Genomic DNA, 27,156 nt, shown 5'->3' on the forward strand with positions numbered 1-27,156 from the left:
TCAATGGCTGTGTGAAGTTGCTGGATATTGGCAGGAACTGGTACACAATATCGTATACGCCGGTCCAGAGCATCCCAAACATACTCAATGGGTGACATGTCTGGTGAGTATGCCGGCCATGCAAGAACTGGGACATTTTCAGTTTCCAAGAACTGTGTACAGATCCTTGCAACATGGGGCCGTGCATTATCCTGCTGCAACATGAGGTGATGTTCTTGGATGTATGGCACAACAATGGGCCTCAGGATCTCGTCACGGTATCTCTGTGCATTCAAAATGCCATCAATAAAATGCACCTGTGTTCTTCGTCCGTAACAGACGCCTGCCCATACCATAACCCCACCGCCACCATGGGCCACTCGATCCACAACATTGACATCAGAAAACCGCTCACCCACACGACGCCACACACGCTGTCTGCCATCTGCCCTGGACATTGTGAAGCGGGATTCATCCGTGAAGAGAACACCTCTCCAACGTGCCAAACGCCAGCGAATGTGAGCATTTGCCCACTCAAGTCGGTTATGACGACGAACTGGAGTCAGGTCGAGACCCCGATGAGGACGACGAGCATGCAGATGAGCTTCCCTGAGACGGTTTCTGACAGTTTGTGCAGAAATTCTTTGGTTATGCAAACCGATTGTTTCAGCAGCTGTCCGAGTGGCTGGTCTCAGACGATCTTGGAGGTGAACATGCTAGATGTGGAGGTCCTGGGCTGGTGTGTTTACACGTGGTCTGCGGTTGTGAGGCTGGTTGGATGTACTGCCAAATTCTCTGAAACGCCTTTGGAGATGGCTTATGGTAGAGAAATGAACATTCAATACACGATCAACAGCTCTGGTTGACATTCCTGCTGTCAGCATGCCAATTGCACGCTCCCTCAAATCTTGCGACATCTTTGGCATTGTGCTGTGTGATAAAACTGCACCTTTCAGAGTGGCCTTTTATTGTGGGCAGTCTAAGGCACACCTGTGCACTAATCATGGTGTCTAATCAGCATCTTGGTATGGCACACCTGTGAGGTGGGATGGATTATCTCAGCAAAGGAGAAGTGCTCACTATCACAGATTTAGACTGGTTTGTGAACAATATTTGAGGGAAATGGTGATATTGTGTATGTGGAAAAAGTTTTAGATCTTTGAGTTAATCTCATACAAAATGGGAGCAAAACCAAAAGTGTTGCGTTTATATTTTTGTTGAGTGTAAGTAACTCCCTTCAGCTCATCCCTTGTTTCAATCGGGGTCACCACAGCAAATCTGAGGTGAATCGACATGCTGATTTGACAAGTTTTTATGCCAGATGCCCTTTCTGAAGCAAGTCCACATGACATGGAAAATGTGTATTAATATGTAAACCTAAAAATATAAAATGGTACACAAGTAAATGCAGACTTTGTCCTTTTACGTTATCTTTATAATCTGGAGCCACAGAGCTTTATGTGGGTGAGGAGTCAGAAACAACAGAAAGTGAGTTCTTGTAACCAGACAGTTTCATGTAACTCTTTTCAATCACTGAAAAGTAAAAAATGTATTTGTCATTGCTGTGAGTTATTTTCCAACTCATATAAAGTCGTATAAAGTATAACGTGTTCATTTTTTAATGTTACCAGTATTATGTCAAAATGCCTGTCTGTAAATCATTTATTTGTCTATTTTGCTGCATGCTGCGTGTGGTTTGTGTGTAAAAATAAGCACTGGTTCTGGTCTCAAGAGGTGAGCAGCTCACACAACACAACACAACACAACACAGGCGCGACACTTGAACACCAGAACTTGTCCCCGATGCTGCCTATCTGCAAAGATAAATTTGTTAACATGGATGCCAAAATAAAAATCAACACACAACTCAGGCGAAATGCCAGCATGACGCTTGCTTTGTGTTTCGGGCCAAGAATCACTGCGGGTTTTTCTTATTTTCCCTCTCCATATCCACCTTCTCATGTTTGGTATATATATATATATATACACACACACACATATATATATATAATGGTAAAAGCATTTTGTTGCAACTTTTGCAAATTTACAAAAATAAAAAAACTAAGAAATCACATGTACATAAGTATTTACAGCCTTTGCCATGAAGCTCAAAATTCAGGTGCATCCTGTTTCCACTGATCCTTGAGATGTTTCTACATCTTAATTGGAGTCCACCTGGGGTAAATTCAGTTGATTGGACATGTTTTGGAAAAGCATGCACCTGTCTACATATAAGGTCTCACAGTTGACAGCATGTTGGAGCACAAACCAAGAGTTAAGTCACAGGAATTGTCTGTACACCTCCAAGACATGATTGTCTCGTGACACAAATCTGGGGAAGGATACAGAAACATTTCTGCTGCTTTGACGGTCCCAATGGCCACAGTGTCCTCCATCATCCACAAATGGAACAAGTTTAGATCCACCAGGACTCTTCCTAGAGCTGGCCGCCTGTCTAAACTGAACGATCGGGGGAGAAGAGCCTTAGCTGGGGAGGTGACCAAGAATCCGATGGTCACTCTATCAGAGCTCCAGCATTCCTCTGTCAAGAGTGGAGAACCTTCCAGAAGGACAACCATCTCTGCAGCAATCCACCAATCAGGTCTGGATGGTAGAGTGGCCAGACGGAAGCCACTCTTAGTAAAAAGCACATAGCAGCGTGCCTCTAGTTTGCCAAAAGGCACCTGAAGGACCCTCAGACCGTGAGAAAGAAAAATTCTCTGGTCTGATGAGACACAAATTGAACTCTTTGGCGTGAATGCCAGGTGTCATGTTTGGAGGAAACCAGGCATCATCCCTACAGTGAAGCATGGTGGTGGCAGCATCACACTGTGGGGATGTTTTTTCAGCAGCAGAAACTGGGACACTAGTCAGGATTGCAGCAATGTACAGAGACATCCTGGATGAAAATCTGCTCCAGAGTGCTCTGCACATCTAGATGTGATTAAGACAGCTTACTGAAGTTCTAACTGAACATAAGAATGGGGAAGAAAGGGGATTTAAGTGACTTTGAATGTGGCATGATTGATGGTGCCAAACCGGCTGGTCTGAGTATTTCAGAAACTGCTGATCTACTGATATTTTCATGCATAACCATCTCTAGAGTTTACAGAGAATGGTTTGAACAAGAGAAGATATCCAGTTGTGTGGACGAAAATGCCTTGTTGATGTCAGAAGTCAGAAGAGAATGGGAAGACTGCATGATGCTATCATGTCAATATGGACCAACATGTTTGAGGAATATTTTCAACACCTTGCTGAATCTATGCTGTGGAGAATTAAGGGAGTTTTGAAGGCAAAAGGGGGTTGAACCCGGTGTCGCACACCGAACAGTCCCCCCTAAAAATTGGTCCGCCCTGCCTTCACTGCACATGCATCATCAGCTGCAGTTCGCGGGTTATCACCTCGTTTCTACTTAAAACTGCACTCCAGTCATCATCTGTCTCAGCAACAGATACCCGAAGCTTTTGTCCAACAACCATTTCCACACAAATTCAGCATTATTTCATCATAAAAGACAGAGGAAGCGATCAGAGTGACGCGGCTACACAGGATGCTAGCTGTTGTGTTCACTGGGCGTCCGTCATTTCAAACTGTCATGGAATATCGCCTCATTTCTGCTTAAAACAGCCTCATTTCTACATAAAACTGGCTTTAGAATGATTTAAGAGGTTCTACCTTGTCATCTGATGGTTAATAATCCCATTAATCCATTTGAACGCTTTGGGTGAAGACAGTCAGTCTCACACGTGCTGCTGTGGTCTGAAATGACACATGCACAGTGGAGGCAGGGCGGACCAATTTTTAGGGGCGGACCGTTTGGTCTGCAACACCGGTACTAGCAAGGTGTACCTATGTGTGTGTGTGTGTGTGTGTTTGTGTGTAATATGAAGAACCCGACAAACCAGAATACCCATGATCAGAATTAGCAGCTCGTGCAAAAGCCAGTTGATCAGGGATATTTTCAGCAATGTGCAGAGAACTGACCCTGGGTCTCTCTGGATTCGCCAAAACATTAAGATGTCTTGCTCTTACTGGATTAGCAAATCTTAGTGTTTGAGGGTTGTTAAGAGACAGAAAAATAAACAGAGTACATTTTCTGTAACTCATTCCAAACTGACCTCCATCGTCTTGATAACAGGATGCCCCATTTCATGGCGGTAATAGCCAACTCCATTCACTGACATGTTCACAGTCAACTTCCCCGTCACTGGCTTCCCAAAGGTATACCTGTACCACATTCATAGAAATAAAGTGCTTTCACATGATTAATAAAGTTTAACACACATCTCATACATATGTCAAAAAAATTGTACAGGTCAACTGTTTTAACATTGCTTTACCACACCTTGCTCTGACAGTGGCTTGCTCGCACAAGTGCAGCTCACGGATGTAGCGCGGTGGATCAATCACCAACTCAAACTTGGGCATCACTGTGAGGGTGGCAAAGGTAGTTCAGTAACAAACACATTTGTGGAATGTATCATAAATACAACAAAAAGCCATCAACAGGGAGCAGAAAAGTGAACACTAGCAACAAGTGGTGTTATTTTACAGTTAGACGTGCGTATAGGGGCTTACAAAAATACCAGTGATTAAAATGTAGCTCCTCTTCAAAACAATACAGTAGAAACAGTGTGGAACTAAAACAAAAAGGCATTAGATGAAAGTATTGCAACAGACTAACACTTTCAGCCCTGTGATCAACCAAGGCTGAGCCAAGCACAACCAAGACAACAAACCAATTTACAAAAAGAGACGTGACAGGAGCATTATGATGATTCGAGGTGGCAAGTTTGGGACAACAAATTGGAGGTTTTATGGAGCATTGACTTTATTTCTTAATTGGAGGAAAACAAGAATTGTGGACTATGTTAGAGGATTTGACCAGCAGATCTACTGATGCATGTGAACTTCAAAGGGTGTGAAGTGACTTATCACCACACTAAAGATAAACTGTGAATCATGTAAAGGAGCATCAGCACTGAAAGAATTCCAGAATGTGAATAGGTGTGGCATCAACTCATACAACAACAGAAAAACAAAGCTTGCACACCAGATGCTTTGTGTTCTCTTTAGTTTTATTGCCACTATTTCCCTTCCCTCCGTTTTACAATTACTCACTGACTCATTCATCTTCAACCGCTTATCCGGGATCGGGTCACAGGGGCAACAGCTCCAGCAGGAGACCCCAAACTTTCCTCTCCTAGGTCACATTGACCACCTCTGACTGGGGGATCCCGAGGCGTTCCCAGGCCAGTGTGGAGATATAATCTCTCCACCTAATCCTGGGTCTTCCCCAGATGTAGGTGCTTGGAACACCTCTCTAAGGAGCTGCCCAGGGGGCATCCTTACCAAATGCCAAAACCACCTCAGTTAAAATTACAATCACCATGTATTTCTATTTAGCTGGGCCTGTTGAAGATCTATGCCATTGGGACATTTTGAGTGTGTGTTAAGGGGAATGTACTGGAAGTACAAGTAATACAGTTCCAAAGTGAGCTCCTGTGTACAACCATAACAAGGCGTTAGCTGTACAACCAGAATAATTCCTGTGTTGGAAGGTTTGTCCATAACATGGAGTCTACTCGCATTCTGGGCAGAATTACATTGAAATTTTATTATCAAACATAAGACTGATATATACATAAATAGCTCACCATATTTTTTTAATCCATCACCACTGTACAGGATGACAAAAAGTCCACATATTGCACTCATATTGGTTTTCAAAACACAAAACGGCCATTTTGAAAAGACAAGGTCAAACCATCTTGAGCGTTGTCATGGATATGTGATGTCACACTTCAGAGGTCTACATCCCTATAAAAATGTCATGATGACACTATGCTGTGGTACAATGTAAAGTTATTTATATCGGCCCAACTCTGTCACTATTACCAACTATCATAAAATCAATAATGTTTAAAATACAGCAACTGGCGCAGCATGACATCAGTATAAATCAATATTCCATTCAAGGAATCCCGTAATCTGGTAATCTAGAATAACCAATCTAGTTGATAGATTATATAATACATACACACACACACACACACACACACACACACAAATATATATATAATAAAATGTATTCAAATGTCTTAAAATATTGTTGATGCTCAGGCCCTCACCATACTTCTGCACTTCAAACGACACGTTATATGTGTGGCCCTGCAGCTCCACAAAGATAAACCACTCTCCAAACACAGGCTGGTCCGACAGAGGGAAACTCATATTCACAACCCCTACGAGACAGAAACACAGTTATTAAGTTCAGTACCTGTGTGTGTGTGGTAGTGGTTAATTATATACCACTGTATACACCTGACACGACAATTACAATGCAGAGGTGACACACAGTGTCCAGTTGAGGCAGTCCTAAAATTATATGTCTAAAAGAAGACTGTCCACCTACATTAAATGTTATTTGAGAAATACTGCAATTAAATGTGATTTTATGTGTTGCACAATAGAAGATATAGGAGAGAAGATGTGACCCACCACAGCAGACAGATTTAAGAGAATTCCACTGTACCATCCTGGATCCTCTCGGATCCTGAAAATATCAAAACAGCAGATTAGACCATTGGGTTAATGGCACATTTCTTTAAGGGGTTATACACTTTTTTGTCAGCCTATATGGGTCTTTGCATGTATGATAAAATCAGTGTTTTGCTTTCAGCTGCCACACGATCCGGTAGAGAGGCACAATGGGATTTGGCACGTCTCACGATAGATGCCCTTCCAATTCCACATGGAAAAACATGCATGTAGCTCCTGTTCTTCCTCAGTGGTCTGTCAACTAAATATTATGAATGAATGCATTTATTCCGCACACACAGACCCAAAATAACAAAGTGAACTCACAATCCAACAACGCACCCATGTAACGAAAGAGTGTAGGCAGAAGCAAAAGCGTATAAACGCCCACCCCTTTAACCAAAAAAGTAAAAACGTATACATATGTATATAAAAATATACATATACCCATGATAACTAATACAAAATATAAATTAATCACTGAACTAAAATTTCAAAACACAAACCTGCAAACAGCAGTGCACCATGCACAAACCCAAAAACAAAACAAAATCCATAAACCTAATTCATCACACCATGACAAGCTATTAAATGATTTTTGTAGAGCCTTTTAAAGCCACCCAAGTTACTAAGTGATTTAATGTTATCCAAGCACAAATTCCAAATATTAACACCTTTAACAGAAACACAATGACTTTACAGTAGTTCCAATCTTTGATTTTTAAAATAATATTCCTTGCAAATTATAACTGGAGTCTCTCATTTTGAACAGGTCAGGACCTGTTGTGGTAAAAGTTTATTTTTTATTTTAAACACAATTTGTATTATAATCAATCAGGTCCCAAAACTTTAAAATGCGTAAACAGACAAACAATGGATTTGTTGGCTCACGATTTGGTTTATTACTAATACTTCTTATGGATTTCTTTTGTAGTAAAAATATTGAATTTGTTTTGTAGGTAGTTCCCCAAACCTCAATACATTAGGTCATATGTGGAACAAGTAATGAATAAGTTAACTTATGAGTGTTGGGGGAGGAAGGTTTGTGCTTTATCCAAAAGGGACATCCAGTACTCTGCAAAACCTCTGAGACCTGACAGGATCAGGTATACAGAAAACAGCATGGCAACTCGAATACACAACATACAAAAGCACCAAAGCCAATAGTAGTATTGGGCGTTTTGCAAGGCACTGCCTCGTGTAATTATACCAGCATAATTTACAGTAATTAACCACAAGGTGGATGAATAGGAAGGTAGAGTTAGAGCAAAGTCAGTAGTTTGGACGCATCCTCAAATAAACAAAGATGACAAACATAAAGAAGGAAAGCCAAAAGTAGGTTGAACAACGCAAGCCCTCTGAGGCTTTGAGAAAACATCCAAAGTTGTTGTGGATTGTCTGAGGGTTTAACATGAAATGTGATTCCTGCTGCCACTGTGCTGCAGAGATGACCCTAAGAAACAAAGGGAACTTTATGTGCAGCCATAAGAACCTTTTTTCTGATGTGAGGCAGGACAGTACATGGCAACACTACCTGATCTCAGGCAACAAGTGTTTGTCATTCATGAGTATGTTTGAGATGGAGACAGGTGAAAATTAGACTTGTTGGACTTTATCTTGATGATCGACAACACAGACTAGAGTGGATAGCAAATGTGCATTTGGGGCGTGTCTGACTCCACTTTTATGAATAAGAGAGTGCAAGGCATAAAGGGGTTGGATTTATCCACTTAAGTAGTCTTGGACATGTTTTATGAATAACAGCAACTAAAACCAATTGCAGTGTCATCTGTCATTCATTTTAAGAGTGTGCCAGGAATCAGCCACCAAAGCTCCCTGAGGTGAAGCAGTAACGTTACATTTTCTGTTTATTACATTTGTGTCTACTTTTATGAATCAAATGGTCGTGTAAACCATTTTCAAACTATGTATGGTAGAGTAACTGTAATTTTGGTGATGACAAGTACTGAAGTACGCATATTCACGATTCCACAAAAAAACATAGTACTGGGCCATCCCTTCTAAAAACATTACTGTCATGTAGAAATTAGCCTTTTCTGTGCCTGTTGCTTTAAATGGAAATGAACCGCGCTTTCTGTTTCTGTCACTCATTCTCTCACAGACCAGGTGGGCATGTCCCACAGAGCACAGTCTGCGTCAGTGGGTGTTTCTCATATAACGAGCAGACGCGTAGATATGAACTTCTGTTAGGACCCCTTCACACATAACATGATTGAAGCCGACTAGCGCACCAAGGCCATTCGTGAAAAATCTGACCTGTCTCCAACACTTCGTACACCTGTCACTACAATTATACACACACCAGCAGCTGAAAGACAGAGTGTGCCCTGTGAGAGCCCATTCTATACCTCTCCCGGCAGGTGTCGGCCAAATTCCAGGTGACACACACGAACATCCAACACCATTTGCTTGACACTTAGAAAATGTGTGGCCATTAAAAAATAGCGATTAAAAAAAGTAAAATAGTGAGCAGACAATCACTTTCAAGCTGGATGTGCAATTTGTCTAAGTGTCCCCACGAGTGTGGCATTGCAAAAAGCAACACACGTGGCACCCATGTGTATCGCACATGTGCGTGTGTTGCGACCCCCTCCCCCACATGTGGCGGGTGTGTGTTTCGTCCCCCACCCCCACCCTCACCCCACTCCCCTCCAACACATGTGGCGTGCAGGGGGAGAGCACACTTGTATGACATGCTGATATGTATTTACAGACATGATCATATGGAGGCCGCACAACCACGTTGAAACGCACACAGCCGTGCTGCAGCAGCAGCCGCACACAGCACACCTCGGCAGGCTGCTGCATGTGAAATGCATCATTAGCTCACGCAGCCGGCGATCAGAATGTCACGCGTGTCCGGCCCAACACGCATGTCCGGCAGAACACCTGCGCCCCAGGACTATGACAATTTGACAAGCCAACAGTGCCACAAATACGCCACTTTCAGTTATGTATCACCAAAAATACGCCGTAACAAATGCCAGTTTGTCAGTTATTATGCTTTTTTCTCTTTTTTTTTTTTTAAATACATTTATCTCCTTGCTGATTTTAGACATTTTACGCTCCTGTTATAACACAGTGATTGTAGTGCAGTGGTAAAGTTTCGATGTGGTAATCTGAGCTTTTGTAAATTGCAGGTTCAAATCCCGTGAGTGGCATTTTTATTTATTTTTTTAAACAGGGTTATTTAACCGCAGGGTTCTGTATTGTGTCCCCTTTTATTTATTACTAATATCAACCCAGTGAATTTCACTAATTATCCAGCTAGTTTTTATTTTATTTTTGTCCACATCAGCGGCGCAATGTGGTACATGTTCCAGCTGCTTGCACTGTGTTCATGCACGCTCGTGCATGTGCAAGAAACCGTGGCAGATGTATCGTGCACGCCTGTGCGAGCGTGCGTCCCTCACAACAGCAGGTGGTTGGTTCGTGAGTCCCCATTACATGTTTGGTTCACTGATTTCCTTCCAGTTTCTGCGTCTTTCGTGTTATGTGTGAAGGGGCCCTTACGTAAGTCACGGTGTTCTATAACAAGTGATGTCAGGCCTAAATTTTGGTTACAGCAGTGCAGGTTTTATATGATGTACAGAATTTTGGCACTTAGGATTTCATGTTAAACATACCCAAACTGCAACCAATTTTGCAGAATATGAATGACCCCTTTGCCTGTTAATTGTTAAGCAGACTGACATACAGTCAGGCAAGAAATTAAAGGAAAAGCCAGAGTAAATTTTTGGAGAAATTCAACAAATGGGCCCATCCATCAGACATGAGGACTCACAGAATGAATTGATTAGTATGCTACATCATTTGAACTCAACAGATCTCAACCCAACTGAATACCAATGGGAGATTTTGGATCCTATGTTAGAATTTTGTTCCATTCCTAAAAGAGACTTATAGAGGCTTGTAGAATCAAAGCCAAGGTGCAGTGAAGATGATCTGGTGGCACGCGGTGGTCCATCAGCTGACTAACACACTGCATTGTCTTTTCCTTTAATTTACCATGCATTCATATGTTTGCCATTGTTGAGTTAAATTGCATGTTCATTCATTTTCTGCAAGTTTTCCATGTCCAAGTCATGGTAGCAGCAGACCAAGCAGCCATCCCACATTTCCCTATCCTCTGCCACAACCTCTAACCCTTCCTGGTGGATGCAGAAGTGTTCCCAAGCCAGCTGGAAGATATAATCCCTTCAGCGTGTCCTTGGTCTTCCCTGGAGCCTCCTCCCAGTTGGATCTCCCTAGGGAGATGACCACATGCCAGAACCACCTCAGCTGGCTCCTTTCAATGTGAAGAAGCAAAGCCTCTACTCAGAGTCCCTCCCAAATCAAACAGTTCTCATTAATTTGACACTCTGTCTTATGTGATGTTCCTCAGCTGATCTACACTAGAAGCTAAATGTAAAAGAGCAGTCACAAAATATTATCTCTGTGTTTTCACAAAGCAAAGTTTCTTATGTTTTGTGTCCAACAAACATATCATCTTCTGGGGAAGGAGAGAATAAACAAGAATGAGTAATGCATGCAGGTGAGGGAGACAAAAGAGGAGAAGAGGAGCTTCCTTTCATGCTGTTTATCCATGTACTCGTTCAAAGAGCGCCCTGTTATCTCGGTGAGCCACTATGACTTCTGCTCTGTAATCTCAGACCAGGCCAGGAACTCAAATTGCCCCTTCAGAGATGTGACTCTGCCAACCCTGGGTGGTCCCGCCAGCCTCCACTCACCAAAACATACGCCTCCATCTGTAAAACACAGAAACGAAAGAAGGACAAATCCAACAGGAGAATTAGATAAAAAAAAAAAGAACAAACGTAAAGCCCACAAAGTAATAAGTCCTGCCAGCATGTCAACTTTCTCTTTTTGTATCCAACAATCAACCGTCCGTCAAAGCAAGCTTGACGTTTTACCAGCAGCAGACTTTTATAATTGCTAACAATAAACCGTCTGTCTTCAGAGTGGCACTGTATAGCCGGAGCCACTGCTAACATTCCAAGAGAAATGACTCAAGCTTGGCTTCTCTAAATAGGCAACTGTACATTTATCTGCCCTCATGGAAACCAGGTTATCCCCCTGAATTCCACTAATTTGATTCATGAGACATGCATATGTGTTTAGTAGCATACACACTGATGGGCTGCATGTGTTTGTGGATTGTAGTCGAATGCACTGAATGGAAAATATTAACAGAAATGTGGACATTTGCCACCAAGAAGGAAATGAGAATTAGTATTTTTGCAAGACCAAACTTAGAAAATGGACTACAGCCCTGGCCACAAATCCTATAAAAATTTTAGTAAGGGCTGTTATTTTCTCTGCCAACAAGGTTAATTTGTCACCCACATGCCAGTGGGATGTTAGCAGGATTACTCACAATATAATTAGCTAGTTTTCACAAATCTTTCTGGTCTGGAATAGGAACCATTCAATTTTTGGATGATTCTGTGCTGAGTCAAGAAAATGGAGGAAAATATGCTTCTAACAGTGCAAAATAGAGCATTATACTAAAAAGCAGTTACGATCAAACTTGTAGGTAGACTCTATATCAGAAAGAACCTGTAATCACCTGGATTGCAACAACTACAGGGGTATTATACTGCTCTTCCAACATGCGTTATTCTCAACAGGATTTAAAGGCAGCTGCATGCTGCTCAGTGACCAGAGTAGTTTCATACCATCGAACACATCTTGCCTCTGCAAGTTCTCACTGAATGCAAGCATGAACATCGACAGGGCTTCTTTGTGGTCTGTGTTGATTTTTGCAAAGCATTTCATTTGGTTGATCAGGCTACACTGTAGGGGTGTCGGAAAAAATCGATTCACGTCCGAATCGCGATTCTTATTTATTACGATTCTGAATCGATCCAAAATGTCCAAGAATCAATTTTTAAAAAGCATTTTTTTAAACATTTTCTTGCTTACTCGCTGCGTGTACTGTTTGTCAGGCAACGGCTTCCGTACTACAGCGTCCCCGCCGGGGGGGGGGGTTCCGGCGTGCTTCAAACACTCGTTAGCTTCAGAGTTCAGTGGCTGTAGCTTAGCATGACGGACGAAAAGCTAATTCAGCCAGCACCGTCTTTGCTGAAGGCAAATGTTTGGGCGCATTTTGGATTTTATTATTTGCTGCGTAAGAAGGAGCTTGACATGACTTATGCAGTGTGCAAAATCTGCAAAATGAAAGTCAAGTACTTCAGAAACACTTCAAATCCGCAAGCCCACATGCTACACCATCACCCGGAGCTAAAAGAGGGGAGCAGCGGTATCTGACGACTACTGACCAGCGCTTCGCTAAACTGCCAGCCAACGCCGAACGAGTAAAGCAGATAAGTAAATTTACATCTAGAATCACTTGATTAACCTTGTAAAGCTGCATTTTCTTAAACATAAACATTTTTAAGTAATATAACTATTTCTCAGAGCTCTTTGAATCGAAAATCGATTCTGAATCGAATCGTCACCCCAAGAATCGGAATCGAATTGAATCGTGAGTTGTTGAACAATTCACATCCCTACTACATTGAGGGACATCCTGAGAATTTGCAGGATTCCCAATACGTTGCCTGATATCATAGCCTGTCTGCATGCAGGAACTGTGCTGTGCAGTCTCTGACTTCTGCCCAATGAATTCTGGATGTGTTCTGGATCCAACACTGTTCAATGTTTGCATAGCTTGGGTGTTGGGTAAGGTCATGGAGGTCATGGACGATGCTGTTATCTTTATGGAATCAATGGATGTCCTTATTAAAGTAGCTGGAAGCTGAGAGGGGAGTGTGTGAGTTTGTGAGCATCGTGTATCAAGACTAAGATCCAGGCTTGAAGTGGCTTCCTGGACTCAGCCATCAGAAGCTTATCTGTTTTCAGTTAAACTGTTGAACTTTTAAAGAGATTCACTTATCTCAACAGAGACATTTCTGGTTCCTATGTGTTTGAGCTTCAGAAATGCCAAGGAAGAGATTATACAATCATGAAGTCACTGTCCAGAGGCAGCTGGAGATGCTGATACCTCTGCTGGACAAAGTAGGACTTTAGGGTCCTGGTGTTTCTAATCTTAGTGTTTGGTTGTGAGAGTTGAGCACTAACTACTCACCTAAGGATACAAGGGGATGTCTTTGGTACTAGATCTCTTTGGAAGATGAGTGGGTCCTGCAGGAATGACTTTGCGTCAAATGACTGGTTACCTACTTGTAGTGACTCAGATGAGGCCTACTATAACCCCATTTCCAATGAAGTTGGGACATTGTGTAAAATGTAAATAAAAACAGAATACAATGATTTGCAAATCGTCTTCAACCTACAGTATATTCAATTGAATACACCACAAAGACAAGATATTTAAAACTGATAAACCGTTTTTGTGCAAATATTTGCTCATTTTGAAATGGATGCCTGCAACATGTTTCAAAAAAGCTGGGACAGTGGTATGTTTGCCACTGTGTTACATCACCTTTCCTTCTAATAGCACTCAATAAGCGTTTGGGAACTGACGACACTAATTGTTGAAGCTTTGTAGGTGGAATTCTTTCCCATTCTTACTTGATGTACAACTTCAGTTGTTCAACAGTTCGGGGTCTCTGTTGCGTATTTTGCACATCATAATGCACCACACATTTTCAATGGGTGACAGGTCTGGACTGCAGGCTGGCCAGTCTAGTAGCTGCACTCTTTTACTACCAAGCCACGCTGTAGTAACACGTGCAGAATGTGGCTTGACATTGTCTGGCTGAAATAACCAGGGACGTCCCTGAAAAAGACGTTGCTTGGTTGGCAGCATGTGTTGCTCCAAAACCTGGATGTACCTTTCAACATTGATGGTGCCATCACAGATGTGTAAGTTGTCCATGCCACGGGCACTAACACACCTCCATACCATCACTGATGCTGGCTTTTGAACTTTGCACTGGTAACAATCTGGATGGTCTTTTTCCTATTTGGTCTGGAGGACACGATGTCCATGATTTCCAAAAACAATTTGAAATGTGGATTCATCAGACCCCAGCACACTTTTCCACTTTGCGTCTGTCCATTTCAAATGAACTCAGGCCCAGAGAAGGTGGCGGCGTTTCTGGATGTTGTTGATGTGTGGCTTTCGCTTTGCATGGTAGAGTTTTAACTTGCACTTGTAGATGTAGTGACGAACTGTCAGGGTTAGGGTTAGGGCAGATGGAACCACTGACTAACTGACAATGGTTTTCTGAAGTGTTCCTGAGTCCACGCGGTAAGATCCTTTACACAATGATGTCGGTTTTTAATGAAGTGCTGCCTGAGGGAACGAACGTCACGGGCATTCAATGTTGGTTTCCGGCTTTGCCGCTTACATGTAGAAAGTTCTGCAAATTCTCTGACTCTTCAGATTATATTATGGACTGTAGATGATGGAATCCTAAATTCCTTGCAAATGAACATTGAGAAACATTGCTCTTAAATTGTTGGACTATTTTTTCACGCAGTTGTTCACAAAGTGGTGATCCTCGCCCCATCTTTGCTTGTGAACGGCTGAGCCTTTTGAGGCTGCTCCTTTTATACCCAATCATGACACTCAACTGTTTCCAATTAACCTGTTCACCTGTGGAATATTCCAAACAGGTGTTCTTTGAGCATTCATCAACTTTCCCAGTCTTTTGTTGCCACTGTCCCAGCTTGTTGGAAACGTGTTACAGGCATCCATTTCAAAATGAGCAGATATTTGCACAAAAACAATAAAGTTTATCAGTTTGAACATTAAATATCTTGTCTTTGTGGTGTATTCAACTGAATATAGGTTGAAGAGGATTTGCAAATCATTATATTCTGTTTTTATTTACATTTCACACAACATCCCAACTTCATTGTAACTGGGATAGTACCTCTACATGCCATGTTTCTCAGAGCATGAGCCAGCATGCAAGTGCCTCAGTGCTGAGGACCCCAGCAAGTGGAAAAGGCCAAGGGGAAGCCAGATAGATGACTATTTTGGGGAGGTGGAGATGGGTAGTTGCCAATTAGTTCTGTAGTGTGATGCAGTAATGCCTGATACCATCTCATACTGCCAGACCTGACCCAAATTACACTATATGACTGATTGAAAAAAGGGGGTTGAGGCAGAAAAAATTAAAGAGGCCACATTGTACATTTATTTATTTTACCTTTTGCGGTTACATATGGTTTGGGTTCTTTGGAAAAGATCTACATAGTCCCACAATTCAATGTCTTTACATGTATAAATTCAAGTGCTATAAGCAAAATTTCAACCTGAAACCACTTATTTTAGAATGTTGTAATACAGTATATTTAATGGAAGGCTATTTTTGGGCTTCTTTCTCTGGACGATAAGCCCACATGGTCTGAGAGAGAAACACAAGGAGACGTCTCCTGTCTGAAAGGAGAGATGGCATCGGAAGCAGCTGTTCCCTTCCATTAAAAACAACAGGAACAGAAAAAGGTAGTTTATTAGAGACAAGATCCTCCCAAGTATCAATGGGGTATTTTTGGTCTACACACTTATACATCTATGTAAAAATCACCCAGTGAGAGATATTAGCTTGCTGAAAATGTTAATAATATGACCACTTGAATATTTCTTATTTGTTTACTTATTTTAACATTACAAAACAGGGAGTATAAATACAAGAGATTTTCATTCAACTCAGTTGGGCTTGGCCTGGTATGGATTTATTTATTTTTGGGTGGAAACAGACAATGGGGGCAGAAGCAGAAACTCTTAAGACATACTTCTGTTGTTGTTGCTGTTAATATGAAATATTCGATTTTGGCCTCAGCTGACATGCACAATAATAATGTGTTTGCTGTTTTAATGCAGTGACTGCAATTTGAAATATTTTTCAGTGTACATACAGGAGGTAGGGATGTCACAATACTAGAATTTCAAATTCAATACTGATACACAGGAAAATACTTGTTCCTCAATACCAGAGGTATATTTTTTCATAAAGATTATAAAAATACATACAATAACAACAAAAGCACTGGTTTAAAGTTGTCTGATGATGTGCAAAACAAAAATACAGTAATGTAAATGGTAAATGGACTGCATTTATATTGTGCTTTCAAGGTCAAAGAGTTTTTGCCTCACTTTCACCCATTCACACAGACAGACTCATACACTCCTAACACATAATTCTTCCCCAACTGTAAGTTATATATGACAAATATTTTGTAGTACATTTTGCATATGTAGTGCAAAAAAAAAGAATATTTTCATCATTTGAAAGCAGTTTCTGGAAGTTTGCAACATGGACTTTCTGAGCCGTCTTGAACGCAGCATTAGTATGACACTTTGTTTCAAGTATGGAGTAATTAGCGGGCCTGGAAGTCATGGCTTCAACACCAAATGACACTTAAAATGAGACAGTGCAATTTAATCATATCTAACCCTGCTTTTTCCTTTGGCCAGCTTTTATTTTATTACCAACGATAACGTTGCATCACGGTTGACCTTCTCTGACACCGCTGTATGTTTTGCAATTTTTGACAATGCTAGTAGGACATGGAAGTTAACAGACCGTTGTTATATTGTTTAGCACATGCGCACTGAGTACTCTGCAAGTATCTCACGTAGAACTCCGCAGGGAGCAGCGCCTTTTAATGCGGGTGTGCGTCCATGTAAATACACCGACATGACAGAATCTATGGATAACATTGCGACAAAAGTCTGTAACTCGCCCAAAGAAAGGTGGACAAAGTTCCTTAAACGCATCCCAGATGTGACAATCAGAACAATAAGACAATATTATTTAATAGATAATATTGGCAGCGTCAATATTCACCGTTAATTTGGAGATCAAGTGTTTAAGATGAACTTTAAAAGAAAGCTCTGTATCAATAATTAATCCCAAATAACTGCTGGCTAGCTTGAGAGTTTTACTTCTGACAATTTTAATTAATGGTATATTCTCCAAGGAAACAGGTGACTTTGAAAAAAAAAAACATTATTTTGGATTTTTCAGCATTCAAGAACAGTTTGAATTTCTCTAGACGGCACTGCATTACATCAAAAGCAGACTGCAAAAATTCAAATGCCTGTGTAATTGTTTGAACAACAATAGATTACAGTGTCATCTGCACAAAGATGATAGAAGGCATTTGACAGGTCAGTAATAGAAATTGTGAACAAAATAGGTCCTAAAACTGAACCTTGAGGAACACCTTTTGTGACCTCAAGGAAGGTGGAACTAACAGCCACCTGAACGCACTGTGTCCTCTTGCCAAATAAACAGCAAACCAAGAGACAGCATGTGTGGAGACAGATGTTTGTAAAGAGTTTCTGTGATCCACAGTATCAAATGCCTTTGAAACAGTGCAACACAAAACTTTTTAGAATCCAGTGCCTCAAACACTGCTATTTTAAATGTTTTAAATGATGTAACTGTGCTATGTTGCTTCCTAAAACCTGACTGAAGAGGGTTTAAAATATTGTTTGATTCTATAAAGTCCTTCAAATTATCACAGACCAACTTTTCAAATACTTTTGCTAAAAAGCATAATTTTGAGATAGGTCTGTAATTATTCACATTTGAAGGTTTGCCTCCCTTTAGCAGTGGAAGGACAAAAGCAGATTTCAAAACTTTAGGGAGTTTGTTTGTGCTTAGGCTCAAATTAAAAATAAAAGTTAGAGGCTCAGCAATCATATCTGCAGCCAACTTAAAAAAATGGATCCAAACCATCAAGACCAGCTGATTATTTGGAATCCAACATCTTCAATGCCCGACAGACCTCAGAAACACACATATTTAAAATGAAATGAGCACTCAACATGAGGACATCTTACAACAGCAGATTCACTATTTAAAACAGGTTTGGTTTTTTTAAAGTCAGATTTGTAGAATCTTTGACCAGGTGATTAGGCAGCTCGCTAGGAGACATAGCACCAGAAGCAAATCTCACAACCTTCCAAAACTTCTTGGGATCTTTAAAATTTTTGGTGATTTTAGATAAATAAAATTCAGATTTAGCCTTCTAAATTAAGAAGGTGCATTTGTTTCTGATGAACTGATGAAAAGTTATCCAATCAGCCTGTGTTTTAGTTTTTCGTGTCTTGGACCAGGCAGGGTCCCTTTCTTTTAAAAGGTTTCCAATTTCAGTGGAAAACCAAGGAATAGCCCGCCCCTTTATTCTATATTTACATAATGGAGCATGTTTATTAATTAGCTTCAAGAATTCATCATAAAAAAAAAAATCACCAGCCTGTTTATAAACCAGCCTGTTAGGAGGCACGCTAGATTAACTATAACTCATTAAACCCCTGTGCCTCCCCACGTGCACAGTGGCGTAAAGTTGAGTACCTGGAGGTGTGTGGGGAGAGAGGAGGGGCAGGCGGCCAGGAGTCCGCACCGACCCTGTCATCCCCCCTCTCCAGCACATGGGTTGCCTTGGGGCGGGCTCCCCATCCGGGGGTCAGGCTGGGGGTGGGTACCGTCCCTCAGTTTGGATGGCAGGAGGCTGCCTCAGGCTGGGCCGGCGTGCTTGCCGCCACCTTTTCCGAAGACCGTTAATGATCCTTCCACAGGTTCACCTACAGAAACTTGTTACGACTTTGACTTCCTCGAGATAGTCACGTTTGATCATCTTCTTGACGCTCTGCCAGGGCCGTGTTCCAACCCCAGTGCGGCTGATCCGAGGACCTCACTAAACCATCCAATCGGTAGTAGCGGGCAGCACATCATCCAATGGGCAGCATGGTGGCTTAATGGTTAGCACTGTTGCTTCACAGCAAGAAGGTCATGGGTTTGATTCCCACCTGTGGCCTTTCTGTGTGGAGTTTGCATGTTCTCCCCGTGTTTGCATGGGTTTCCTCTGGGTGCTCCGGTTTCCTCCCACATTTGAAGACATGCAGGTTAGGTGAATTGGAAACTTTATAACTGTCGAGGACTGCCTTGTAAAAGAGATCTCAATCTCAATGGGACTAACCTGGTTAAATAAAGATGAAATTAAATTAAGCCATTTCATCCTGTTTTAGCACTTTTTTGGATCGTGGGCAATCATGGCACAACAGCGCCCTCTGGAATAAGCTGCAAGAGCCGCTACTTGCACATTTTGGATGAATAGGTAATTCACGTATGAGATTTACACACTACTGAGCATGCACATTGAGAGTGTAACAACGGTCTGTTGGCTTCAACCTGATAGAAAATGTCATACTACCTTGTCATTGGCTGGTCTCAGGTCAGGGGTCACTGTGTAGACATTAATGAGCACTAAAGATAGAAAAGGAAACAGTTTGAATGCACAAGTTTACATCCCTTTAATCTAAAAATATTTTGGACATTGCCTAACATTGTTTGTTTGGAATATCTGAAGTCACAAACCGAAAAACTGAAAAAAGGCATTAAGATGATTAATTAAAATGCAGTAAATCAGTAATCATAGAGCAAATAATGATCATGATCACATATCAGTGTAGTACATGCACACTGTGGCTCTTCAGTTTGTGTGTGCAGTGATGAGCTGATGATTATTATGTGCGAACCTTTATGTTTGGGTTTGTAGATGGGTTTGTCGGTCTGGATAAAGACAGCCGTGCCCTTGCTCTCCACTGTGACAGTCGTGTAGTTGTGGAAGATGTATCCTCCCTCTGTAAGGTGACGGTTTCCCCACACCTTCAGGTGGGCCTGGCCTCTCAGCCCAGGTGGAACCTGGTGGCAAACACAAAAGCGTCAGATCAATGGAAGGATTCTTTCATAAACTCTTAAGGCCAGAAGAAGGTGCCAAACTAAAACACAGCACATTACGCATGACTGTATTTGCCGAGAATGAGGGTGGAGGTTAAGGGAGGAGGGAGAGAGAACCAAGCCGTGCGTATAAGATTGATCTATTCCAGCCGTCGGGGGCGGTGGACCATACATGCAAGTCAACAGCTGCTGCGTGTTATATTGAGGCTGTTACCTTATTCCCAATGAAAGAGCAGATGTTACAAATGATGTTAGTGCTGATTTGCACATTGGCTGAGGAATGTGCACAAACGGACAAGAGGCTCTCACTACTGTGCAGCTGTCATTGCTAAACATCACCATGCGTTTGAAAGATCTCTGGAAAGCAGCATGCTCCCTGCAGGCGTAGCTGCACACGCAGACTCACCTTCAATTTGATGGTGCCTTTGTCTGAATTAGAGCACAGAGACAAATGGGAAATATTGTAACATGGCTTCCTGACAACATTTTCATCTACAGTACACAGTATAATAGTGGGATTTACGTGTCAGCAGGGGGTTTTCCAGAGGTGGGCAACCGATCTTAAAAAATCCAGCTGCAGTGCGTCTCTTTGCCACTTAACAGTATTACTGATAGATTCAAATTCATCACTTTCTTTGTGCACCAAATGGCCAGTAGCATGAGTTGGAATGATGCTACAAAGTCATTATTCAAAGATTATGTTGGTTAACTTCAGCAGATGGAACCACAAGTGTTTGGATGGGAAGCAAACACACGGTTAAAGGGGTCACATTATTGTATTTTACAGACTATATGTTGCACTGGAGTATTAGTCACCTCAATCAAAAAGTGAGTTGTAAAGATAATTTGTATCACTTTTCACCAAAATTGGAACAACTTTAAGGGCCCCTTCACACACAGTACAAATGTTGTTGAATTGTGCATGAAGTGTGCATGAAGCAGGAATCGTATGCAATACGTGTAAAATCGTAGCTGCCTCCAATGCCTCATATGTATGCCTGTTGCTACAACTATTTGTGCACACCAGCGGCTGAAAGACAGAGCGTGCACTGTGAGAGACCATCGAACCTTCTCGCGGCAGGTGTTGCCCAAATTCCAGGTGACATGCAAGAACATCTAACACCGCTCAGTTGGCACTTATAAAATGTGTGGCCAGTCATACTATTAGCATGAAAACAGTCAGCAGACAATCAGTTGTATACTTGTATTGCCCGTTTGATAAGGGGGATTCAATAAAATGTGGTGTTTTTATATGGTGTGTGGTTTTATTTCTTTTTAAATATTTAAATACATCCATGTCCTTCTTGATCTCAGGCATTTTCCCGCACCTTTTACAGGACAGTGATGGCAGCTCAGTGGTAAAGTTTCTGGCTGGCACTCAGAAATTTTGGAAATTGCAGGTTTGAATCCCGTGAGTGGCATGTATTTTTTATTTTGTTATTTTCACAGCAGCTGCGTGATGTGGTTACACATCATGCAGCTAACTGCACTGTGTTCCCACATGCACAATTCCGTTGCAGCAGCATTGTTCACGTCTGCCCGCTGGCTCGATGTTTTCGTGGATCGCTCATATGAGCTGTTTCGTTATGAGTCACCCTGATTTGTACTTATTCATACTATGTGTGAAGGGGCCCTAACTTTCAACCCCTGTGCAAACTGAAATTGACATTTCTCATAATTTTTTTCTGTTTTTACCCCATAACTTTGTAACTTTCAGTACCTTTGTGGAATCTTTATGATTGGACAACAAAATGTGATGTACTTTTCAATATGATTGGAGGATTTTTAAATTTTGATCCATTCATTTCTAAAATAAAAATACAAATACAGCTCACTTGTCATTCCCCCATGGGATTTATGCACTCTTGGTAATACTGACTCAAGTCATTTGGTTACACCCCATTTACACCGAGTTCATGACCAAGATGCAATCGAAAAATGATCCCTGTTCGCTGTCATTCTCACTGACTCCCACTAGGGTTGCACGCTGGTCATAATGGGGTCTCCATGGTTGGAAAAATGATTCCTCTTGGTCACCATCACTCCTCTGCGGGTTACAGCAGGTTTGTGAATGTACTGAATTGTTGAAAACACTCACACAAGTTGTGTGACCAGTTAACAGATACATGGGTCTCATAATCGGTCTTGATAAACTCTCACATCTCAACTCACTCTCAACTTGATCCTGTGGGTCGTAATAGACTTTGCATGGGGTTGCATTAATGATCGCAGCTATTAACATATTTTTGACTTGCACAATTCAGTCGCAATGCAAGCTTGGTGTAAATGCAAATAACAGCTCAGAACGGAGACCAGCCAAGACCTGTGAGAGTTGACAACATGTCACGATATTGTAGGTTTTGTATAGGTCCCAGTACGGTGTAAACGGGGCATAAACCTGGATTATTTTTTTGAGTGGCTCATGAGTAAAAAAATTAATTAATTTTGTAATTTCTAGCGAACTTCAATTGATGCTGTTAGTGTCATCTTTGGTTCATACAAACTGCAGTTAGCATAGCCATATATGTTAACTCTGATTGGTGGTTTCCTTAATTATGCCAGTCATTAGTCAAAAGCATCATGTTGGCATAACAATGTTCATCCCACAATCAGAAATCCTGTAATTTCTAAGAAACTCGAGTCACTGGAGTCACTTGGTGCACTTATCTTTGGGCAGTTTTGGCCATTCCTCTTTGCAGCACCTCTCAAGCTCCATCAGGTTGCACGGAGAGCTTTGGTGCACAGCCATTTTCAGATCTCTCCAGGGATGTTCAATCGAATTCAGGTCTGGGCTCTGGCTGGGCCACTCAAGGACATTCACAGAGTTGTCCTGAAGTCACTCCTTTGATATCTCGTCTGTGTGCTTAGCGTCATTGTCCTGCTGAAAGATGAGTTTTTGCCCCAGTCTGAGGTCAAGAGCGCTCTGGAGCAGGTTTTCATCCAGGATGTCTCTGCACATTGCTGCAATCATCTTTCCCTCAATCCTAACTAGTCTCCCAGTTCCTGCCACTGAAAAACATCCCCACAGCATGATGCTGCCACCACCATGCTTCACTGTAGGGATGATGCCTGGTTTTCTCCAAATGTGACACCTGGCATTCACAAACAGATCAATCTTTGACTCATCAGAAGCGAGAGAATTTTGTTTCTCATAATCTGAGAGTCCTTCAGGTGCTTTTTGGCAAACTCCAGGTGGGCTGCCATGTGCCTTTTACTAAGGAGTGGCTTCCGTCTGGCCACTCTACCATACAGGCCTGATTGGTGGATTGCTGCAGATGGTTGTCCTTCTGGAGGATTCTCCTTTTTCCACAAAGGAATGCTGTCGCTCTGACAGAGTGACCATCTAGTTCTTGGTCGCCTCCCTGACTAAGGCACTTCTGCCCCCATTACTTAGTTTAGACGGGCGACCAGCTCCAGGAAGAATCCTGGTGGATCCAAACTTCTTCCATTTACAGAAGATGGAGGCCAAATGTTTCTGTACATGTGATTTCTTATTTTTTTTGTTTTGGGTTTTTTTATATATATACTCAACAAAAATATAAACGCAACACTTTTGGTTTTGCTCCCATTTTGTATGAGATGAACTCAAAGATCTAAAACTTTTTCCACATACACAATATCACCATTTCCCTCAAATATTGTTCACAAACCAGTCTAAATCTGTGATAGTGAGCACTTCTCCGTTGCTGAGATAATCCATCCCACCTCACAGGTGTGCCATATCAAGATGCTGATTAGACACCATGATTAGTGCAAAGGCGTGCCTTAGACTGCCCACAATAAAAGGCCACTCTGAAAGGTGCAGTTTTATCACACAGCACAATGCCACAGATGTCGCAAGATTTGAGGGAGCGTGCAATTGGCATGCTGACAGCAGGAATGTCAACCAGAGCTGTTGCTCGTGTATTGAATGTTCATGTCTCTACCATAAGCCGTCTCCAAAGGCGTTTCAGAGAATTTGGCAGTACATCCAACCAGCCTCACAACCGCAGACCACGTGTAACCACACCAGCCCAGGACCTCCACATCCAGCATGTTCACCTCCAAGATCGTCTGAGACCAGCCACTCGGACAGCTGCTGAAACAATCGGTTTGCATAACCAAAGAATTTCTGCACAAACTGTCAGAAACCGTCTCAGGGAAGCTCATCTGCATGCTCGTCGTCCTCATCGGGGTCTCGACCTGATTCCAGTTCGTCGTCGTAACCGACTTGAGTGGGCAAATGCTCACATTCGCTGGTGTCTGGCACGTTGGAGAGGTGTTCTCTTCAACTCTATGCGAAGGAGATGTGTTGCACTGCATGAGGCAAATGGTGGTCACACCAGATACTGACTGGTCCCCCCCCCCCCCCAATAAAACAAAACTGCACCTTTCAGAGTGGCCTTTTATTGTGGGCAGTCTAAGGCACACCTGTGCACTAATCATGGTGTCTAATCAGCATCTTGATATGGCACACCTGTGAGGTGGGATGGATTATCTCAGCAAAGGAGAAGTGCTCACTATCACAGATTTAGACTGGTTTGTGAACAATATTTGAGGGAAATGGTGATATTGTGTATGTGGAAAAAGTTTTAGATTTTTGAGTTCATCTCATACAAAATGGGAGCAAAACCAAAAGTGTTGCGTTTATATTTTTGTTGAGTGTATATTTGCAAAAATCAAAAAAAAAAAAAAAAAACTTTTGTCACATTGTCATTATGGGGTATTGTGTGTAGAATTTTGAGGAAAAAAATGAATATCATTCATTTTGGAATAAGGCTGTAACATAAAATGTGGAAAAAGTGAAGCGCTGTGAATACTTTCCGGATGCACTGCATGTGTGAGCGTATGCACGATGTCCATAAGTCCATAAGATTTTTATAAAATAGAGCAAATTTTTGTACTGTTTAAATATTATGGGTAATCTTTTCTGGACTTTTCCTTGTGAGCAGGACACCCCACTACAGCACCCCCCAACTCAAATCCTCTTCCCACCTGAATGATGAATCTTAAACTAAAGTATTTTTAGGTCTGTGTCTGTTCTTAGTGCTTGCCACCCAGACTCCTCCTTCAAAGAGGGGGAATCACTCCATCTCCGTCAGACATGCCATGTGCATGTGTTACACAGAACTCAGACCAGCAAAGAATTAGAATCCTGGAATCTGAAGGATATTTAATATAAAACCCCAATAATATTAAAGAACAAACAATATAGACAATGTATTAAAGGAAACATAATTTTGCACAATATGGTTTCCCGAAGACTTTTTACTGGCGGGGGAGAGGCAATTCGAAGGCATACAAAAAATGAGGGCTCCTCATGAGTTCTACGTTTTGTGTTTTCATCCCATGAAGACAGTAATATTCTGTGGCCGTGTGAGCTGAGCTTCAGCGTGTGTTCTCACCCAGCACTGATCCATGGCTGTGGGCGACCGTCTGTCCCTTCACCAACAGTTGCACTTGCACGCGTGTCTCTGCTTTTGCATTGAAAATGGTTACACTCACGCTCTCTTCTACACCCGCACGAAAAACAGAAGGTGCAGCGACCAAATACCCCCTGAGAGAAATGTAGGAGAAGATGATGTAAGGAAGGAATGAGAGGTGAAGTGAGCATGGAGTGGGGGGAGAGGACAAAGTGAAAGATTAGGAATCTGGGCAGAAAGGATGATGGGAAAAGCTGATAAATATGGCTGCGTATATATAATCATATATTGCATAACTTCTGTATTTTTGTGTTGCTGTATCTTACTTTCTTTGTGACACACAAACATATCAGAATGAAAAACATACAAATATTCCTCATGGATTTGAGCCACAAAACGAGACTTAACTGGATGACTGTCAGGGGGAGAGCAGGTGGCTCTGTGGGATATGAGAAGGACTATTAATACGTATATAGACCGGGGTTTGATTCCAGGTGGTTGCTTCAGGCTACCTGTCTGTGTCTTTGGATGAGACACTTCATCTGCATTGTCCCAGTCCACCCAGCTGTAAATGGGTACCAGTCACCTGTGTCTGCCTGATGTGCTGTCCAGGGGGAGTAGTAGACGCTTGTGCACTAGATGCTAAGGTACCTGTGTAGGTCTTACTTGTTCTACTTTCTGTCAGAGACACAGCACTTATAGCTTGACACTGACCCAGTGTTTTTGTTTCATATGTCCGTTTGTGCCACCACACTTAAGCCTATGCCTGGCAATGGTTCAAAATCATGTTTTCAATATGTTTGTTTGAATGCAATGGATACCATAGGCCCGTTTGTGCCACAAACCGTAGGGACCACCCCTGACAAGTGGTTTTTCTTAACCTATTTCAGGGTGAGGTATAGGGTCCTGCTGTGGGCTATGTACTTCTGAGGGACCCTAAAATGTCCAACCCCCCGTGACCCTTAATTGGAATAAGTACTTTTAGAAAATAACTCGATCTGCAGTTGATAAAGGCAAATTCTGCACTTTCTTTGAAAATTACTTTTTAGTTCTTGGCTAAAGCCATCCAACTCTAAAGGGAACTCTGGGAAACAAGCTCAGAGAAGGGAAACGGAAAAGACTAGAAAGTTCAAATCAAATAAAGGTAAATCTTCTGATTTTATTTATGCATTATATTGCCCTGTCTTGTTTGATTTCCTGTACATAGTATGTTGTGAAAAATATGGAAGACCATGGTAGTTGCATCGTCTGTGGTGAGGTCAAGGGGCATGCTCCAGTGCCACACGTCTCCACATCACCACACAGAACCACTCTGGCAGACAACGAGTCCATCCACACTTCCCATAAGTAGCCACCTGTCATCTGCAGCCAGGTAATACACTGGCATCCCCGTGGTCTCTTCCAGTTGCTGAGATCCTCAACACTGAAATGCGCCACATGGCCAAAAATACAAGATAGCTAACATTTCCTCACAATGCAAGTGTGAGGGAACAAGTGCAAGTGTGAGCTTATTTGACACAAAGTCATTCCAGAGGTACCAAAGG

General features: G+C 42.0%; 1 protein-coding gene across 1 annotated transcript in view; it reads right to left on the minus strand.

Annotated features, from left to right (window-relative positions):
* Window positions 1-27,156, minus strand: part of cpamd8 (C3 and PZP like alpha-2-macroglobulin domain containing 8) — a 216,122-nt gene that overhangs the window by 181,020 nt on the left and 7,946 nt on the right. Inside the window, exons 2-10 of the mRNA XM_034179799.1 lie at window positions 25,595-25,746; window positions 20,617-20,639; window positions 20,009-20,174; window positions 19,684-19,736; window positions 11,274-11,291; window positions 6,484-6,538; window positions 6,114-6,227; window positions 4,328-4,412; window positions 4,101-4,209 (exon numbers count right to left, since the gene is read on the minus strand). Coding sequence (XP_034035690.1) covers window positions 4,101-4,209; window positions 4,328-4,412; window positions 6,114-6,227; window positions 6,484-6,538; window positions 11,274-11,291; window positions 19,684-19,736; window positions 20,009-20,174; window positions 20,617-20,639; window positions 25,595-25,746 — 775 coding nt within the window. The remainder of the gene's footprint in view (window positions 1-4,100; window positions 4,210-4,327; window positions 4,413-6,113; window positions 6,228-6,483; window positions 6,539-11,273; window positions 11,292-19,683; window positions 19,737-20,008; window positions 20,175-20,616; window positions 20,640-25,594; window positions 25,747-27,156) is intronic.

Source organism: Thalassophryne amazonica, chromosome 10 (genome assembly GCF_902500255.1).
Source record: "Thalassophryne amazonica chromosome 10, fThaAma1.1, whole genome shotgun sequence".
In the NCBI taxonomy this organism is placed as follows: Eukaryota; Metazoa; Chordata; class Actinopteri; order Batrachoidiformes; family Batrachoididae; genus Thalassophryne; species Thalassophryne amazonica.